The sequence below is a fragment of the Arvicola amphibius genome, chromosome 7 (assembly GCF_903992535.2).
Source record: "Arvicola amphibius chromosome 7, mArvAmp1.2, whole genome shotgun sequence".
Classification (NCBI taxonomy): domain Eukaryota; kingdom Metazoa; phylum Chordata; class Mammalia; order Rodentia; family Cricetidae; genus Arvicola; species Arvicola amphibius.
In genome coordinates this window covers 63,043,590-63,065,515 of record NC_052053.1, presented here as the reverse complement: position 1 = coordinate 63,065,515, position 21,926 = coordinate 63,043,590, and the positions used below count along the sequence as shown (strand labels likewise).

At 38.8% G+C, this 21,926-nt stretch overlaps 2 gene segments (V, D, J or C); both read right to left on the bottom strand.

Moving 5' to 3' along the window:
- Window positions 1-9,171: 9,171 nt before the first annotated feature.
- Window positions 9,172-9,694, bottom strand: LOC119819778. The segment is given in 2 exon segments: window positions 9,172-9,500; window positions 9,590-9,694. Coding segments are annotated over 2 exon segments (375 nt in total).
- A 4,876-nt stretch (window positions 9,695-14,570) lies between these two features.
- LOC119818642 lies at window positions 14,571-15,057 on the bottom strand. The segment is given in 2 exon segments: window positions 14,571-14,899; window positions 14,974-15,057. Coding segments are annotated over 2 exon segments (375 nt in total).
- Window positions 15,058-21,926: the final 6,869 nt, after the last annotated feature.

Below are 21,926 nucleotides of genomic sequence, written 5' to 3'. Positions count from 1 at the left end.
GCTCCTTCAGAGTTTCTGACATGCCTCAGATGTGTGCTGTTACTCTGTGTCTTGCACAGTAATAGGTAACAGAGTCCACAGGTGTCAGGATGTTGAACTCCATGTAGGCTGTATTGAACATGGTGAATGCATACACTGTGGCTATGTCCTCAAACTTTTTGCCTATAGTTTATTTTACCCATGGTTGTGAGTATGTTTACAGTCCATTCAAGCCCACATGTTAGCATCTGCCTCACCCAACTAATCTTGGAAATAGGGAAGGCATGAGTCAAAATCCTTGCAAGACACCTTTGCTAAAGCTCCAGACCCCTCAATTCAGACACAGACTTCTGCAGATGAGGCTGATAATGGACTCCTCTGGAGAGGAAATAGTGGCTGTCACGGTCACTTCACCCACTTTTCCCTCTTCAGGCCTAAGACTAAAGATTCACTTAACCTGTAGCTGCTGCCACTCAGCCGAACATGATCCAGTCCCAGTCCATGTTGAAAACATGTATGCTCAGGGACTAGGGACAAAAGTGTAATAATGTGTTGCTGTAGAGCTTATGGAGATCCTTTTATATACACCCAGAAACTGTATTATTTGCAACTAGAACCTTTGTAATTTATATATTCATGAGGGAGGGTATTTGTTAGATCAATAATTGATCCTGTTTGAGAGAGAACACAAAGAAGATTCTGTTTTAGGCAGCAACATGGTGAAATATGATCCTCAAATCTGTCTAAAAATGCATTCTTTGCTTCATCCTGGTATTTGTGCACACAGAGGTCTTCCATTCCACTGAAAATCAGTTCATCACATGCATTAATGTGAATTACCCTTTAATGGTTCTAGGGAGACCAGAATCTCCTTAGGGTCAACAATTTATTGTAATGTGAGAAGGTCCATTGAGATTATCATGGTCCAATAAGACACAAGCACAGACTATTGTAGACTGCTGTCCATGACAACACCAGTGATTAACAATAATATGGATACCTATGATAGCTGAGAAGCCTTGGGATACTTTTTTCCCAAAACGTTTCTCAGGGTTGTGAGGTCCACATAACCTTAATCTATGTTGATAAGTGGTTCATGCTTATACAGAAGCATTATAGGAATGCAATGTGGCCTTTGGTAGTTTAACATATGGGTTCTATTTCACAAAGAACTCCTCTGGTGTTATAGCATGGATATCTCACATGTCAACTACACCATAAGCTCTAAGTGTAATGAAAATGACAATGGAAACCAGGGTCTGTTGAAATCTCAATGTACAACTTCCTGTTCTACTGCTGCTGCCACTTACTACTTAGGGATTGATGAGTCTACAATGACCCCTTCCAGCCTTAGGACCTTTTTCCTGTAACTTTGTCTATTGTGTCAGACACAGTCCTCTTATAATGTCTCCTCCTTCTCTTTTTCATTCTCTAACTGCTTGTGTTGACTAGATATTTAATGATCAAAGCATAAGTGGAGATATTTTTCTTTCTGCATATTATTAATGTCCTGCAGTGCCATGGGAGGTGACAGAAATGACCTCTGTTGTGAATGCTGTGGCTCTATATTTGTGTCTACAAACCTCAATTTTATTTCAACATATTTACTTTTATTTCTATAATTAAATGTTTAAAATTATTTTAAAAGCTATTCGGAAACACTCTTTATGCTCATTCCTGATTAACATCACATGTGTAAGAACATGTTTGATTTTACTACTCAAAAATAACAAAATAAAAAAAACATTATTCAAAACAGTGAAAACTATATTCACATATCTATTGGCTACCTTTGTTGAGAGTTTGTACAGACACTAGCATTGTGCTCAGCATTCAAAGAGAAGATTCTTATTGCATTAGATCAATAAAGAAATCTGTAATTAAAATACAAAAATCTATAACTGCTGAGAATATGTTATATTGGAGTGTTTGACCCTAATGTAACAGCTATATCAACTCATCTATGTCTCAGAGTGCACGGAAGAATAGGGGTCAGAACACAAGTATGATAAAAAAAAATGAGAACATATCTTCATCAGAGTTGTTTCTTATACATAAGGTAGCTATTTATTCAAGAAGCAGCTATGGTTCTATGTATGACTCCTGCAGATTGGGAACCTCACAGGTTCATAATGGACAGTGGCAGGGAATCCAAGGCTTCATTCCATCCTGAATGACTATTGACAAAATAGATGTTGGGAAATGGGCTTCCATTTCTTCAGTCATATACCATCTGGTAACACTTTCAGGATATCTACTTCCCCCATTCAGTCAAGAAATTCAACTTAAATGCAATTGATCACATATAAAAGAAAACAATGATGTGTGACAAGAAAGGAAAAACGTGAGAAAGAGGAATGAGAGTGAAAGTAACTAAAATCCTTTACACATATTTATAAAACTTCCTAATAAATATTTCAAAATTGAAAGAAAAGAAATTTATTGAAAGTATTGTAAAATCATCTATGGTGTTGAGGTGTTCATCTATATAAGAGCAGGCAGACCAAAAGGGAAATGAGTTCAAGGAGCAAATTTTAATTTACCTAGGATTGCAAAGCTTCTAACATGTTTGGCCAAGGGAACTCACATTCACCACAAGGCATTCTTAGCATGATACTCTCCATATTAGTCACATAGCATCTTATTTGTTCATGGAGAGACTGACTCCTAGAGGAACCTAATTAGTGGCTGTTTAGTAAAGAGACATCCTAATGATGTTTTTTTGAGATGTTTGTTTTTTCATTTATTTTGGTTTTGTTTTTCAAGATACTTTTGGGCCTTTGTGATAACATTTATTGAGAGTAGATTAAATTTAATATTTTGCTAGAGTTGACTGAGCCAACAAATCACTTTTAATGTTTGATTATGTTAACAATATAAAGTCTTCCAATAAATCCATGCTTCTTTTCATTTAACTGTCTACTCTAATTTTTTCACAATATTTGCTATGTTGAATTTTCACATTCTTTTATTCCTTGCTACATAAGTTGTTTTCTTTTTTATTACCTAATAAATACCAATCTAAATTCCCACTCCCTCCATTCCTCCCAGTCCCCTTCTGCTCCCTCCACAGACGTTCCTCCCACCCCTCCAACCCTAAGGGAGTACCATGCACCCTGCCCTGTATAAAGTCCAAGGCCCTATCTACTATGTCTAGGTTGAGCAAGATTTACATCCAAAAAGAATAGGATCCCATGGAACTAGTATTTACAAGTAGAGACACATCCCAGTGTCACTATCAGTGGCCCCTCAGTATGTCCCAGCTGTCAACCCCCTTGGTTATTCCCATGCTCATTCACTCCCAGTCCAATTGGAGTTGGTGAGCATCATATTTGTTCATGGAAGGACTGACTCCTAGAGGAACCTAATTAGCAACTGTTTAGTAAAGAGACATTTTTTTGAGATGCTGTTCTTTTTCATTTATTTTAGATTTATTTTTGGGTCTTTGTGATAACTTTTATTGAGTGTAGATTAATTTTGAAATTTATTCAAACTAAGCAGTTCTCAGCAAAGCACCAAGCATACCTGTGACATCCATGTATCTTAAACACTGTAGGAGATCATCTTGTGTCACTGTGTGTCAATACTTATAACAGGCTTGTGATTGTAGGGCAGGCTATTGGAACAGAGGTAGACTATGAATTTGGAGTCAGTGATTAATGATTAATTTATTAACCTACCCCTCAGATCTATCTCATTAATATTATCTGTGTTTCTGAATTAGTTTTGATAATAGTAAACCAACATATTTTTTGGATTTTAATGTTAATTTTATAAGTCATCAAATATTTCTGCTCCAAGTACTAACCCAATTTTCATAGACAAGTGTGTCCACATTGACATCAGCCTGAGACATGTGTATCAACTTTACTATTTGCTCCCTGAACCATGTATTCAGGGTTACTGGAAACTTCATTATGCAATGAGAAATAAATTTTAATCTAGCTGTTCCTTCCCTCTATATTTATTCATAAGATTTGAACTTAAAGTTATTCTTTTCTGTTCTCAAGGCAGACTCAAGGCAGCTTCCTGTTCCTTTGGAGTCTCTGACATACCTCAGATGTGTACTGTGATTCTGTGTCTTACACATTAAAAATGTGTGAGTCCTCATAGTTTGGGATTTTGAGAACCATGTAGCATGTTTTTGACATTGTGTCTCTATCCAGTGTGACTCTGTCCTGGTGCTTTTTTCCATAGTTTTTTTTCTACCAATTCTTAGTGGGAATATACAGCCACTTCATTCTAGCCCATATCTAGTCTTCTGCCTCACCGAGAAGAGAAGCTATCTGGGTCAAAATACTTGCAGGAGACATTTCCTACACTGCCAGGATGCCTCAGTTCAGCCCTTGATGTAGGTGTGTCTTCTATCTATCTGATGATTTCATTGGATAATTAATAAAGAAACTGCCTGGCCCATCTGATAGACCGGCCCTTAGGTGGGTGGAGTAGACAGAACAGGAAGAAGGAAGTGAGGTAGATGGCTCAGTCAGATGCCACGCCTCTCTTAAGTTAGGCAGACCGCCGTGCCTCTCCTCAGAGAGATGCCAGATGCGATGAAGCTCCAGCCCAAGATGGACACACGCTAGAATCTACCTGGTAAGGCACCACTTTGTGGTGCTACACAGATTATTAGATATGGGTTAGTCAAGACGTGAGTAAGAGGCTGGAATTAATGGGCCAGGCAGTGTTTAAAAGAATACAATTTGTGTGTTGTTATTTTGGGGCATAAGCTAGTCAGGAGGCCTGGAACTGGGCCGCAGGAACGCAACCTGCAGCTCCTCACTACAAGCCCTCGACATCTCTATTGGAACCTGGACCTTTCAGTTGTGGCAAGGATGCTATTGTCACTTCAGTCTCAGGCTCCCCACTTAGGCTGGGTTATAGAAATGCGCTTACATATAGCTGCTGCCACCAGATAGAAGATGATCCAGTTTCATTCCAGGTCTAGTACCTGTGTACAGATACAGTGAACAGGAGAGTTCATTCATGTGATATTGTAGGGTATGGGGACATCACTGTATTCACAAACATTATCTCTGTAATTTACACATGAATGAGGAAGTATATTACATAGATCTAAACAGAAATCTGTCTGATACAGAAAAGGTAAAGGTTTTCTGTGTTACTCAGTGGGTTAGTTGTAATGGATTATTAAAAATGTTGCAGGATCCCTGGCAGAGGCAGTCAGTGGGCAGGGGATACCTGAGAGCAACTAGTCCTAGGCAGGATGGCTGCAAGTCCCCGAGTGATGGCTTGTACAGGGTAGGGAGACAGGGACAAGGATAGGCATGCCATGCAGAGTGAGGTTGGATATTTATTCATGGGATTATAGAGGGGGGAGAAAGAAGGAAAGAAGAGCAGAGAGTGTGTGTATATGTGTGTGTTGTCTGTGTGTGTGAGAGAGAGAGAGAGGAGAGAGACAGAGAGAGAGGGGAGAGACAGAAGGGGGAAGGGGAGAAGTGGGGAGAGACAGAAGCTGTCTCTTCAAAAAGGAAATGGAAAAGAGAAAGAACTCAGGCTAGAAGCTGAAGATCAGCCTGTTTCAACAGATGGAGGAGGGAATGGACATCACTTGTCTCTTAAAGAGACAGAACAATTATTACAGTAGTGAATTCCAGGTGATAAACCTGTCTAGAGGAATGAATTCCTAGTCCATATTGGCACCTGGGCAGACAGAGTCCCTTCATCCCATTGAGAATCATATTGTCACATCCATGTTTGTTAATGTGACTCACCTATCAGTGGTTCATGGCCATCTGATCCTCCTCTGTGTCAACCAAAGCAGTGATGCCCTGAAGGTAAATTGATTATCTTGCCCCCATGAGATTTTGGCACAGAACACTGGACAGTACAGTTGTCCATTCCACACCAGTGATCAGCAGAACTATGCACATCCAATGTTGTCAGCTGGGTAATCCTGGGACAATTTCCCCAAAAGTGTTTCCATGGTCCTGATGCAGAAATATCCTTAACCTATTCCAATAAGTGCTTCACAACCTAGTTTCCTATTTAGTAGCAATAAGATTCTAATTTTGCTCATATATTTCCATTTGACCTTTTATATTTATTTTATTAAACAAAAAAATTCAGAAGTGTGTATCATAAACATTGCATATTTCAACTACAACACAGTCTCTGGAAGTAATAATGTTGGCAATGAAATTACAGAGACTGTTGAAATTCTTTCAGTTCATAACTTCCTTATCAGATTCTGTTACCATTTGCATCTTAGATATTGGTGGATCTTGATTTGAAGAATCCACTAATGTAAGTTTGTCTATGCTTTCTCCAAGGAATACTATTTCTAAGCTTCCTCAAGACAGTTCTGAACCATACTATACCCTGCTTTAGGGAGATATTCTTATCTACTTGAAGGTCTTTCTTATACTTTCAGTGTTGTGACACACATAATGAAACTGTTTCTTTATGATGTTATGAGGCATTTTTGAGACATCCATCCCTGTATTTACTCAGGAAAAAGATATTTAAAACAAAGAAAGAAATAAGATAACTTAGGATATGTGAAATGCAAGTTATTGAGAAAGACAAATTATGAAGATCTGAGGATAAAAAGGTTTAAGTAATGATATAAAAATAATTTGAGGTTATATAAACAAGAAACATGATCCAGATTTTTTCAATTGCTAATCTGCTGTGACATTGGGACTCCAAACTTTCTTTTTTAATTTTGACAGATTCATAAGCCATACATCATAAAATCTGATTAATAGCTCTTCTGCTACTGACAAAATACTGCCACTATTATAATAACTGCAAATAATAAAAGTTATGGAATTTTTGGATCAATATGAAGATACTTATAGGCTTTAAAAGGTCAACTTGAAAAGGTCAACTTTAATTCACCAACACCCACAGGTTGAGAAAAACTTAAGAAAAGTTCCACCAAGCTGTGATTTGTTTCCCACCAAGCCTATTTTCTTAATGGGACACCTCTGTGTGTGTGTGTGTCTCTCTCTCTCTCTAAATATGAAAATATGTTTTCTAAACTACCAGGACCATATTTTTTCTGAAATACTTTACTTCTGTCCCTAGTCTACCTGTTCCAACAGGTTTCAAATCAACCACAGACACCTCCAGCACCAACTTTAGCTGTTTCCTCAGAATCTATATCCTGGTCCAGCCTCACAGACTGAACATCCCTAGTCTCAGATAGGCCTACAGAGCATAAACAATGAGAGAATCAACCTTTACTTGCAGCTTTTTGTGTTCCCAACTACAACGCCCTAATTTCAGCATGAAGTAGGGATTACATTGTACTTTGTCATTCATTTGTGATTATCAAAAAGTCTGCAGAATTAATTTCCTAACCTGGGGTGGGACATATGGTTTATGAACCTGTTTAACATGTGATAAAAAAGAAATTACTAATTAAATCCTGCTATAATTTGGGCATTATTGTACACATTACTACTATAAGAACTGTTGTATGAACAACTGCTTTAGTACAACAGGTTCATACTACAGAGGATGTTAATTGACTCTCAGAATATGTTATCTGAAAATTGCTAAAATTCTAGAAGACAGGGGCGTTCAGGATCATATCAATGCTTTGGAAGAAGCTGCTCTTTTACAGGAAATCAGTTGAACAATACTAATCTTAGACTTAGTGTTCAGGGTCATTCAACATTTAACTGGATTGTTTGACTGCTCTTCCATATAATGACAGAATATGATTGGGATAAATTTCGGGCACATTTTTAGGGTAGTTGGAATAATTCCGCTTTACCCATGGACATTGGTTCCTCCCTCACCAGAAAATCTATGACAGGCTCACACTATATGCAAAAATATGGCTTTCTCTGCTTCCTTCACTATCTAAGTTGTATTGAATAGATGTTTCAAGGATGAATATTGAGCTGTACCTCAATTAATTTCCAGATCTCCATGAAACCCAATATTTTCCTTGCTGTTGATGGATATAGCTGTAGCAGTGAATGCTGAAGATGAAGTGAGTTGATAGACAGCAGAATCGACTGAAGATGTTCATAAGTACTCAATCATTCAAAAATTAAAACATGATGGAGGAGTGTCTATGTGTTACTTTCATTATTAATAAAGAAAACTGCCTTGGCCCTTTAAGAGACAGAAATTTAGGTAGGCGGAGTAGACAGAACAGAATTGTGGGAACAAGGAAGCAGAGTTGGGGAGATGCTTCAGGCATTCGCCATAGTGAGTCTCCATGCTTCTCCTCTCCAAGATGGACGCAGGTTAAGATCTCTCCTGGTAAGCCACACCTCGTGGTGCTACACAGATTACTAAATATGGGTTAAAGGAAGATGTGAGAATTAACCAATAAGAGGCTGAAACTATGGGCCAGGCAGTGTTTTAAAAGAATACAGTTTCCGTGTAATTATTTCGGGTGTAAAGCTAGCAGGCGGCCGGGTGGTGGGACGCAGCCCCGCCGCTTCTTTCAACAAAAACACACTGTAAAACAAAGGTGACCACCAGGTTAATATCTAACGGCCTGTGAGAAATAATGATTTATCAGTATAGCTCTATGTTCTATAAAGGTTTGAGGCTATACGGCAGGTTTCTGAGACTGGGAAGAAGTAAATATGGGACCAGGGAAAAATGTATGATCTCAGAACCTACCTCAATTAACATGTATAATTTTGTCATCCTTGGTCATCTTACAGGAATTACATGATATGCAGTGCATTTTGACACATATCTAACATTCTAAGAGACCACACAGCCAGGATTTTTTGCAGGACCACACAGCCAGAATTAACTACAAACCTGAAGTCATGTAACATTTAAATCTCTGAAGGACTTTTGTTTTCCCAGAAGTTATCATTGGGACTTTTCTGCTCAAATCCATATTTCAGCTTATTAAAAACTAACTTCAAAATGTCACATTCTCTTAGAATCCAGAGATGGATTATTTTATCTTACTTCATAATCACAGTTTTCACTTTTTATTGTTTTATTAAAGAAAAAAACATTTCAATGAATGTGGTCATTGGTGAAGAGATTTTGAAGGTATGGTGTACACTAGTTATCCTAAATCAGCATCCCTTCCTTCACAAATGAAATTTTGAAAAGTTGTTACAAAAAAATTGAGAGACAAAGCAATTCAGAATGTTTGTTTCTGTAAATGACTTAAGGCTAGTCTTCTCTGTGATCTCAGTTCTAGGACAGCTTTCTGCTCCTCCAGGGTTTCTGACACACTCAGGATGTGGTTACAACACTGTGTCTTGCACAGTAATAGATGGCAGAGTCTTCAGATGTCAGGCTGCTGAGCTCCATGTAGGCTGTGCTGGAGGATGTGTCTGCAGTCAGTGTGGCCTTGCCCTGGAACTTCTCATTGTACTTAATATTACCACTTCCAGGAGAAAGCCATCCAATCCACTCCAGGCTCTGTCCAGGCCTCTGCTTCACCCAGCTAATATAGTAGCTAGTGAATGTGTAGCCTGAAGCCTTGCAGGACAGCTTCACTGAGGCCCCTGGTTTCCCCAGTTCAGGCCCTGACTGATGCAGCTGTACCTGGGAGTGGACACCTGTGAAGAAATAGACAGAATAGATTGTCAGAGACATTGTCACCTCAGTCCCTGTCTTCTCCTCAGGTTTGGAATTAGAAATCCCTTACCTGTCATTACTGACACAAGCAAGAGAATGATACAGCTCCATCCCATGGTGTGGGCCTTGTGTGCTCAGTAACTATGGAGAAGGCACTGATCATATGTTGTTGTTGGGTGTGGACGTTCCTGTATTTACCATAATAGATGCAGGCAATTTGCATATTCAAGAACAGGGGATTTCTTAAATAAGCACATAGTCCAGTTTGAAAAAGTGGTGGAGGAGGACACATGAGTCAAGCAAATGAATGGTGAAGTTCAAGTCCTGATTCTGTCTGAGGAAATGCATCTCACACCATTCCCTCAGCTCTGCAGATGCTGTGGGTGTAACAACAGGACCTAAGCTCTCAATAGATTTCTGGCCCGAGGCAGTATCTCCACTTTGTGACAAGGTTGCCTGATTGATTTACAGGAGGAGGTTGTGATGATAATGGTGGTGACTGGAAATTTCAAAACTTGCTAAATTTTGAGAAATTACAATCTATTTTCATATATATGTATATATATATATATATATTATATTTGCCATACCAGAAGGTTTCATAGAAAAACTCACTGAAATGTCTTAAAGAAACATACCTCAGAAATATTTGCACACTGAAGTTTAATGCAGCACTATATACCATAACTAATGGAAATAAACTTCATGTCTGTCAGCAGAAGACATGGCTGTATGTGTAACACAATAGGCACAGGTTTCTGAAAGAATAAGGAACTTATATCACCTTTAGGAAAATCAATGAAACTGGAGATAACTGTATTAATTAAAATTATCTCTGAAAAACAGATACTATATGAAACTCTAAGTTTTTATATATTGAATAAGTACACAGAACTATTTGTGCTAATATCTAACAACTTAAAAATGAACTGTCTAGCAGAATATAGCAAAAAAGGAACATCAAGAAAATGAAGGGTAGGAGTTGTGGGGGAAATATGCACAGTGTAAAATGGACAGGTATGAAAATCCTAAACATATAAAAAATTGTTACCATCACTTTACAAAATAATTGTGATTATTGTATAATTTTTTCATGTATAAATGATATTGTTATCATGTCTATTCTCAACTATGGTCCTCTGATTTCTTTGGGACCTTCCAAAATGACTCTCATTTGTTTCATAATAGCAGAGTAAGTCCAAACTTTGCTATCTTTATACACATAGGTTTGTCATTCCATAGTAGAGAAGGTGATGAAGGAGCCTCAAGAGACCTTCCCGAAAGTGATTACACTTTTTTCATCAGTTATCCAATGGCAAAAGATCCAAAGCTTGGTGTTGGCCCATGAAAAACCCCTGCCCATCATGTTGCAATATATCTTTACTTTTTAATTATTTTTTATTTATTAAAAATTTCAACACCCTCCCCTCCTCCCATTTTCCTTCTACTCCCTTCTCCTCCTCCTCCCTCTCCAGTCCTAAGAGAAGTCAGCGTACCCTGCTCTGTGAGAATTCCAAGGCCCTCCTCCCTCGATCCCAGTCTAGGAAGGTGTGCATCCAAACAGACTAGGATCCCAAAAAGCCAGTACATGCATTAGAATCAAATCCCAGTGCTATTATTATTGGATTCTCAGTCAGCCTCCATTGTCAGCCACATTCAGAGTCTGGTTTGATCACATGCTCCTTCAGTCCCAATCCAGCTGGCCTTGGTGAGCTCCCATTAGATCAGTCACACTGTCTCAATGGGTAGACACACCCCTCACGGTCCTGTCTACTTCGAATCTCCAGGAGGATAAATATATGGGGTTTTTTTGGTGGGAGTTCAGAACTGAAGTAAACATGAACCTAGAGAGATTATGAAAGCAGGCACAATGCCTGCAAAGATTCGATCCAAATGGGTTTCTAGTGATGAGAGAGAGACACACACAGAGAAAGAACGAGAGAGAGAGAGACAGAGAGAGAGAGACTGACAGACACAAGCTCTCAACCCAAAGCAAGAATTTCAGCAATTTTTGCTTGCAAAGGAAGCATTAGTTTTCTGTAATTGAGTCTCATTGGGCATATTAACCACACTTAAGGGTGTTTCCATGCCCAGGAATAGATGGCCAACACAAATTGACCTCAGTTGTATGTTTGTAAATATTTCCTATCATATCAATATATACTGCATTTCTTTTCATCTAATATGTTTTTGCTTCGTACTATGGTTCAAAGGTTGAATTGCTTAAAGTTTTTTGGTTTGGTTTGATGTACTTTAGTTTTATTTTCTCACTCTCTCTGTCTCTCTCTCTGTGTGTGTGTGTCTATCACTATCTCTCTTTGTGTGTGCATTTCTGTGATCTGTGTATTTTTGCTTGTTTTAATCCTATTTTTAAACTTTTTTAGTTTATGTGTTTGCTTTCCACAGAGAAAAAAAAGCTGGATAGTAGGGAAGAAGGAAGGATCTAGAAAAAGTTAAAAGAGGGAAATCAGTAATTATAATATATTACATTAAAATTTATTTTAAAAATATATAAGCAGTAAATAAAAACTGAACATATTAAGCAAGAAAATTTAAAATAAATAATTTTTACTATTCTTGAGCATGGAAACATCACATGTCAATTACAGTAGGTGCAGATCAGATCAGCTGGAAGATTTTAAGTAAGGACACCACAGAGAAAACATCTTTTTACTATGAATTCTTGGTACCATTGCGCCCCCTTCTGGTTCTGAGATCCCCTGCAGGTTGGCTTGTCAAGGCTCACACAGAAGTGGCATTGTCTGCCATGAGCACCAGCATCCCTGCATCTTCAGTGCTCACAGAGCTCAGCTGTAGGGAGAAATGGCTCTGGTTCTTAGGTGATGCTGACTGGATATTTGAGAGATGGATTTTAAATTATGTCGATATGATTGTCAGTGTCTCTCTTGATGCCAGGCTCTGCTTGGGTGGATCCAGTTCTGGCAATTCCTGCTTGTAATACACAAAATAAGGACAGACCTGGGTTTTTGCAGCTTTCATCTTGTTACAGCTGGGGGAGAGCACCTGAACCCAGAGAAGCTCAGTGGATCTTTAATTCAGCTGTATTCCCCCTTTGTGTTCATATATGAATTCCTGAGACACTCAAATACAGGAGTCAAAGAAAAAGGAGGCACAACTGTGTTACAGACCAGGTAACAACTCAAGAAAAATATTTTCAAATTAAGAGATAAAAATCATGAAAATTGATATGCAACCCAATATATTTTCCATATATATTATAGAATGACAGAGGAGAGATGATCCTTTGACAAGGATCCTCGTGGGTAGTCGGTATATCTCTTTAGACAGTTTTCTCTCTCTCTGTCTGCCTCTCCGAATTCAGGATCCTCTTATTCTTGGACAGAGAATGTGTTAGCAAAGCTTTACGGGAGTTGAATGTTTTCATAAGGAAGGATGAATTTGGAAGGTGCTTCCAGAAATGAGAAAACCCAAGAATACTACACAATATTTTGTCAATATGCCTGTTTAAATTTCTGAAGTGTAACTACAAATATTAACACAAAAATTCATGCTACAGAAATCCAAGCTACTCACGTATGTTTTGTTCTAACTTCAGGATCATGAATCATTTGTGGCTGATATTGCAGTAGAAAAGCAGCTTGAATCTGTCAGTTACATGGCTTCTCTTCTATCACTGACCATAATTGGTATGATGTCATTGGATCTTTCAGTTCATAGGGCAGCACCCTTAGGGCACCAACTCATTATAAAGGAGCAGTTCTCTGTACAGTTCAGGAGGCTGAATGGACTTAAGTTGGTATTTCTATCATTTGTGACAATATACAGTAGTCTTTGCCTGCTTAATCCATATGGCTTCACAGAGACATATTTCCTACTATAGACAAGAGCTACAAATCCTTTTATGACTTTGTAGGTCATCTACAAAAAGCTACAGAGCAGCACATTGATGATAAAGAAGCTGCTTCTGCCTCATTTTTTCTTCTGTTTATTAAATGTAAATTTTATCTGTACAAAGATTCATTGTGTAGTTGCTAATGCCTCTCCTATTGTTGATTTTATACAAGCATGCCAAAATGATGGCACAAAATAATGAAAAGGTTAGATTCTGGCAGTTTCCTTGTGGCTTCCTTTACTTTTCAAATGTGGAGGGAAATAAAAATTCTCAAAATTAATTTAAACAAAAACTTGACAATCAGCCCAAGATAGCAAGCCTTCCTCTAACATACCTGCAAAATGTAAAATGCAATTTCACTGATCCAGTCAGTGTCAATCTAGATGTGGTGACAAATACAATACAATATCAGGAAGCAAGCGATTGAGCAACCAGGGCTCCTGATGAACAGGTCCAGGCATCATATTCCCAGGTTGGAATCCCATTGTTCTGCCCCCAATGCTATCTATGGAAGGGCACAAATTGTTGCCAAAGTGGCAGATTCTATAGCCTCAGGATTCCACAGCTTGACACTCAGCTCTATCCTTAATCCTAAAAGAGTAAGAAATTTGATTGCTACTGCCAAAAGCATCTCATGACCACAATGTATCAATAACTAAAGACATACAATTTGATTTCATAGAAGAGCTTTAAGAACCTAACCCAACATCTATAGTGAACCCTTCCAACAAACTGCCATTGCTTGTTTGTAGGAAATCAAACAGGACTATGAAAGGGGCTTTTGTTTGACCAAATGCTGTTGATTTGTGTTATACTAATATGATGATAGCTTATTCCCAGCTACTCCAACAACAGTTTCAATCTCTAAGATTTAAGAGGTATTTATAGCATAATGTATTGCTACAGTTTGTCCTATTTGCTTTATAAAAAAGAATTATGTCAATGGAGGTGGTGACTGGTAAACATCTGGTTCAGTTATGGCCTGCTTTGAGGCATCCTGAATCAGCATCACATGCTTACCAACAGTCCTTTTGAGAAGGTGACAGAGACCTTAAAAGACTGATTTGACAGACAAAGGGAGACTCCTAGTTATTATTACTCAGCAAGTCTCCAGGCTAATCTCTCTGTCATCTCAGACTCAGGGCAGCTTCCTGCTTCTCCAGGGTTTCTGACACACTCAGGATGTGGTTGCAACACTGTGTCTAGCACAGTAATAGACTGCAGAGTCCTCAGATGTCAGGCTGCTGAGCTCCATATAGGCTGTGCTGGAGGATTTGTCTGCAGTCAATGTGGCCTTGCCCTGGAACTTCTGAGCATATTTAGTTTCACCATCTGCTGGATCAATCCTTCCAATCCACTTCAGTCCCTGCCCAGGCTTCTGCTTCACCCAGTGCATATAGTAGCTAGTGAATGTGTATCCTGAAGCCTTACAGGACATCCTCACTGAAGCTCCAGGTTTCACCAGCTCAGCTCCAGACTGTAGCAGCTGGATCTGTGAGTTCACACCTGCAGAGAGAAAGGCAGAGTGGATGCCATTGTCACCTGAGAGTTCCGAAATCTATATTTGGGGAGAGTGTTACCTGTAACTGCTGCCAATAGGAAGAGGACAATATAGCTCCATCCCATGGTAAGGACCTTGTGTGCTCAGTGACTGTGGAGAGGACACTGGTCATATGATGTTATGGTATGTGCATCCCTGTATTTACCACCATACGCTCATGTGATTTGCATATTCATGAGCAGGGACTTCTTAAATAAGGACGTGGTCCAATTGGAGAAAAAGAAGGTACAGGGCACCTGGGTCAGGTAGCAAGATGTTCAGGTTCAAATCCTAATCCTTTCTGGGAAAATGATCTCATACTTCTTCCCTGAGCACTGTGCAGTCCCTCTGTAAATAAAATCAGGGCCTAAGATCTCAATTGATTTCAGGACTGAAACAGATAACTTCGCCTTAAGACAAGGTTATCAGATTGATTTATAAGAGGTGACTGTGATTTTAAAGATGATAGCCATTAGTAATTCCAATACCTGATAAATTATCAGAATTTGTAGCCTCCTTTCAGATATATACAATTTATATTTGCCTTTTCACCATTTTATACACAAAATAAATAAAAAAAACTGACATAAATGACCAAAAGAGAACATACCATAGAAACATTTGTACATCAAAGTTTATTACATCACTTTCTCTAATAACTTAATTATGGAAACAAATATAACTGTAAACAGACTATTCCAGCAAGAAAATGTGTTTATATATCCAATACAACAGAAATATTTTATCTAAAGGGAATAAAGAAATGGCATCACTCTCAGGAAATTCAATACAACTATAGACAGGTATATTAGTTAAAGATCAGCTTAGAAATGTAGACATTATAAGAGTATTTTTATTAGTTTTAAGATTTTGTGACAAAACATTTACATATACCAATACATAAAAATGTTTAAAAGAAACAGTCTAGCATAATAAGTGGAAAAATAGGTGGGCCAAGAGATAAAAGAGTAGAGATTTGTCAGGAAATATACACAGTCTACAATATTATTTTAAGTGACAATTCTAAACATATATTGAAATAGTTTCAGTTTTCAAGATGAATTTGCTTATTCTTAATTATTTATTGATTTATGATATATATTATGATATATTTATGGAAACCTACCACCAATATGTCCCTCTGGATCAACTTGGGACCTTCCAATTAATCTCTTTCCCAAATTTCTGACCTCTTTTCTTCGTTAACACTGTTAGTCCAATCAGTACTATATGCACACATAGAAGTGGGATCATTTACAAGTACATAGAGAACCTACAGAAACCAAAAAAGAAAAGTGAGTTTATCAGATGCCCCCAGCTAGTTCCTTGGGCAGCTGAGGAGAGGGAGCCAGAAATGTCCAGATCCTATTGCCATACTCATGAATATCTTGCATATCACCATAGAACCTTCACCTGGCATTGGATGGAGAAAATGACAGAGCCCCACATAGAAGCACCGGATTGAGCTCCCAAGGTCCTGATGAGGAGCAAAAGGAGGGAGATCATGAGCAAGGAAGTCAGGACCGTGAGGAGTGCATGTACCCATTGAGAAGGTGGGAGAGATCTAACGGGAGACCACCAAGTCCAGTTGGAATGGGACTGATGGAACAGGGGACCAAACCGAACTCTCTGAATGTGGCTGACGGTGGAGGAGGACTGAGAAACCAAGGACAACGGCAATGAGCATGAAATCTACAGCATGGACGGGCTCACTGTGAGCCTTGTCAGTTTGGTTGCTCACCTTCCTGGACTTAGGGGGAGCTGGGAGGACCTTGGACTTAACATAGTGAAGGGAACTCTGATGGCTCTTTGGCTTGGAGAGGGGTGGAATGGGGGTATGGATGGATGGGAGGGGAGGGAAGGGGGAGGAGGAGGGGAGGAGATGGAAAATTTTAATGAAAAAATGAGAAAAAAAGAAAAGTGATTAATTTTCCTCATCAGTCTTGAAAAGCAAACAGACTTCCATGTTTGTGTGGGCTTTCATGAGTGCCTCAACATCATGTTGCAATATTTTAAAATATTGTATTTTATTTAATGGTGAGAGCAGCGCACACATGTACCAAGGGTGATGTATTTACCCCTGGGGCAATTTAAGAAATTAAATTTTTGTATTTTACAATGTGGCTACAAGCAATCAAATTAGTATTGTCAATACTGCCAGTAGACACATTTACATGCTCAGCAATTTCACAGGCTCTCAGTCTGTCTTTGTTTTGGCTGGATTTGTTCATGTCTTGTGCGGGAAACTATAATGACTATTAGCTCGTACGTGCAATGTGCAAGTATTAACATTAGAATTCCATGAGTTTCTGCCCTATATTCTGGATCTTACATTCTTCCCATTGCCTCTTTGTGATGATCATTGTGCTTTAGCTAGGAGGTTAAATGACTCATCTGAGATTGTGTACTTAAACATTCATTTTCAGCACTGTGAGTAGTCATGAATGTCTGCATTAATCATGAAACACTGGACAGAAGAAATTCTGGGATCAAGGCTGAGAACAGCATCAACTTATCGGAAATAGACATAGATATTTTTAAGACAGTTTGACAATATGGACATGAGAGGTACAAGTAGGATCTACTATGTAAGTAGTATGTCATATCCAGTCATGGGTATTTTTAACATATTTACCAAGGATGAATTCTTTCCTATGAATCTGACCACAAATCCAAGTAGAAAGTAGTTCATTATTACATAACTACTAGGCACTAGTGGATACATCTTAGCTGAAGTCTGATATTGTAGATCATGAGGTCTGCTATTGTGTAAGATTATTGATGCCTTTTTCTCTCCCTTCAGGCTGTTAACACATTTCTGCACTAGAAAACTTACCAAGCAGGGAGAATTTCCTGTTCAGTTCAATGTTGGTTTCTCTATGCCCTATAACTGAAGTCCTCGACTCATAGTGAAATGTAGATTGAATCATCTTTCTTGTTCTCTTTTTACCTGAGAATGATTATAAATAACAAAACAAACTACAGCAAATGCAGGTATGAGCTGGGGAAAGATTGTTTACAGATTGATGTAAGAATAAATTAGTGTATTTACATGAATGAATTTGTGTTCAGATTTGGTGTGGTTTTATAGATCTGTTGGTACAGTATTGTTACAAAAAATATATTTTAAAGAAATTTGTATGAAAACTAGTGATATGTAGATAAACTTGTCATTCAGTTATTAGCATTGCTCCTGTGGTTTTCCTGATCATGTTCTGTGGATATAAGAGATAAGATGGTTCCAAAAATATGAGTTAGACAGCTCATGAATGAGATTTGTAGACCATGATGTCTGCTACTGAATAAGATCCTTGATGTCTTTTCTCTCCCTTCTTGCTACCTAGCTCCTTGCTACACAAGAAAAAATTACCCAGCAGGGAGAATTTCCTGTTTAGTACAAAGCTGGTTTCTAATTAACTAATGAGTATTTGAACATAGATAGCTTCATGGGTGAACTGTTCTTCTCCAAGAAACCATGAACACCTCTGTATGGGCACAAGACAGCTCTCTATGATTTAATAATCAGGGAAGCCGCACATGTGTTGAGAACAGTATGAGGTATTGCCAGTGTTCTTATTTGTCTACAGTAGCTCAATAGTTAGACCTTGTTTCTGAGAAAGAATTTAAAATATGAATAAATTTTAAGAGCTAGAAGAGGTGCATAACTCCAAGGAAAGACTGTCTTCCAGACACTACAAGACTGATGCACATATGAAGTCACAGAGACTGGAAAGCATGACTAGTCTGCACAGATTCAATCGTAATAGGGTCCCAATGTTCAGAGAAGAACATGTACACAGGCTTTCCTCACCTAACCACGAAGTTCTACAATTGATACTTCCTTACAATGGAAATGTTTGTTTTCTCTATTGGATTATTATTGAGTGTACTTACTTCACTCAGTTCTGGAAACAAGTCTTGCAGTAAATGGCTAACACAGAATAAATGCAATATTTTACAGATATTTTCTCTGATTTCACATTGTACATTATTTCCTCGGTCTTACTCAACTTTTACCTATATAACATAGCTTCATTTTGAGTGTTGTTATGGGTTATATGTATCTAAGTTCCTGTTTTTATTCTTACATAAATGATTTTTATTTTAAATTTTCTTTTTTCAATGTTTGTTTTCTACAGAGAGAAGGAGAGGGTGTGAATTTGGGGAGGGGATTCAGTATTCAGAATATATTGTACATTCTTTTCAAAAATGTATAAAGTAAATAAAACTGAATAAAATTTTAAAACAATATACAAAACCATGTGGAGTTTGACAAGGAAACTACTATGCCTGACCATGGAAACATCGTATGTCAGTCACAGCTGGTGCAAGTCAGTTAACAGACTTTAAGAAAGGAAACCACAGAGGACACAGAATCCCTTCCACACTTCTTCCCATCTCTCTAATGGAGATTCTTAGCTTCATGTGCCCCCTGCTGGTCCTTTACTCCATTGCAAGTTGATTTGTCATGGCTTGCACTGAAATTGCACAGTCTGGTTTAATTTGTAACCTAGGCATTAAATACAGTGTTCAGCTGCATATGTAAATGGCTTTTGATTAGCCTGGAAATGCTGAATAAATATTTCAGAAATTGACTTTATGTTATGCCTATATAATTATCAATGTCCCTCTCAAAACTAGGTTTTACCCTGGTGACAGTTGTATGTATCCAGCTCTAGCAATTCCTCCTTGTAACATGGTGACCACAGGAAAGAGCAGAATCTTGGCTGCCTTATCAATACCTGGGACAAAGCACCTAAAGTCAGAGAATCACAGTGTTGAGTTTAGTTCATGCTCCCACCTGTTTCCAGACACAAGAGCTAACAGGACAGGAGGCACCACTGTGGTACCTATAGACAAGTTAACAACTTGAGAAAAATATATGAAGAAGGAAGTAGAAATCTAGTGAATTTGTTGGAAGACATTGCTGTCTGATCAAATGTTACACTCTCCCATAGCCTGGCAGCATTCTCTAAGCTGGGCAACATGGAGGTCTCCCTCCACACAGCAAGTTTCCTGCTTTCACATTGGAGCACTGGACTGAGCGCCCAAGGTCCTGATGAGGAGCAGAAGGAGGGAGAACATGAGAAAGAAAGTCAGGACCGTGAGGGGTGCGTTCACCCATGGAGACGGTGGGACAGAACTAACAGTAGATCACCAACTCCAGTTGGAATGGGACTGATGGAACATGAGACCAAACCGGACTCTCTGAATGTGGCCTACGGTGGGGGCTGACTGAGAAGCCAAGGACAATGGCGCTGGGCTTTGATTCTTCTGCATGGACGGGCTCTGTGGGAGCCTTCTCAGCTTGGTCGATCACCTTCCTGGACCTGGGGGGAGTTGGGAGGTCCTTGGTCTTAACATAGAGTAGTAGGGAACCCTGATGGCTCCTTGGCCTGGAGGGGGAGGGAGGGGAGGTATGGGTGGAGGGGAGGGGAAGAAAGGGGGAAGAGGAGGGGAGGAGATAGAAGTTTTTAAATATAAAAAAATAAACTATAAAATTTTTTTTAAAAAAAGTTTCCTGCTTCCTACTTAGGTTTATCTGGAAGATGTCTCGAGGCACAGGATTCCTGACTTATCTCAAGGGTTACCCTTAACACGTCTCCTGCAAGTGTCCTTCCTTTGATGACCCACATAGTAATTAGGCAAGTGCTCTAGAAATTTTGATAGGGCCATGCTCCTACTAACTTAACTGTATGATAGAACCTTGCAACTTAATGCAAATTATGGTATCTCCACAGACAACCCAATTCTCCATATTCCCATACTCTGGAATAAATTTGAGCTTTTTCATCAAAAGCAGTCTCCCAGAGGGCTGTCTCCATTCTTCTTTAAGGTCCCTTACTAGCTTCATTTCAACACTTCTTTCCCTTTATCCTCAAGTCCTGTTAGATAAGAGGACACTCACAGAATGTATACCATGACTCAGTCTGTTTAACAAGCTGAAGTTTTGACAGGGCTCATAAGTATGTTTCCATTCTACCTTAATTCAGTTATGATCAACAGTTCAAATACCAGATAAGGATAAGATCCAGACCTGGTATTTCAGCTACGAAAAAGTAGAACTGGTTGGACCATATCTGGCAGAGAATGTGTTAGTAAAGCTTTTTAGAAGATGAATGTTTTCACTGATGATAAATGTTTTGGAATGTGCCCCCAAAATGAGATAAGCTAACAGCACTATATAAGATTTTGCATGCATATATGATTAAATATCAGAAAGGTACATTCACAGAATTAAACAGAAATGTATGGTATAGAAAGTGAGGCTATTCACATATGTTTTTCTCTAACTTCAGGATCACAAATCATATGGACCTAACATTGCAGAATAGAAGAAACTGGGACCAGTCCAATGCATGGCTTCTCTTCAATCACAAGTCAGAATTTATATGATGTCCTCTGGCTGTGAGAACACTGAGAAACACCCTGAGGAAAAGATTCCCTTTTCATGTAGAGGAGCAGTTATCCCTACAATCTAGGGTACTGCAGGAGGTGGAGGTGCTCCCCTTGGATTTCAGCATCTCTGCTCTCCTGGGTAAAAGTGCATGATGGTATTGTAGTGATGGGAGCAGTGGGCTGCATTCCTGCCCAGCTCCTGGCTGCGTGGCTAACTTATGCTCTGAAATAACAACACACAAATTGTATTCATTAAACACTGCCTGGCCCATTAGCTCTAGCCTCTTACTGGCTAACTCTCATATCTTGCTTTAACCCATATTTAGTAATCTGTGTAGTACTACAAGGTGGTGGCTTACCGAGAAAGATTCAGCATGTCTGACCTGGTGACTGGCTTCATGGTGACTGTCTCACTGCCTTCTTCCTCCCAGCATTCTGTTCTGTCTTCCCCGCCTACCTATGTTCTGACAAATCAGGCCAAGCAGTTTTCTTTATTAATTAACAAATGAAAGCAACAGATATATAGAAGACCCACCTACATCAATGGTGTGCTTCATAGCCCAGTATCATGGGATGCTAGTGGCTATTGTGAGT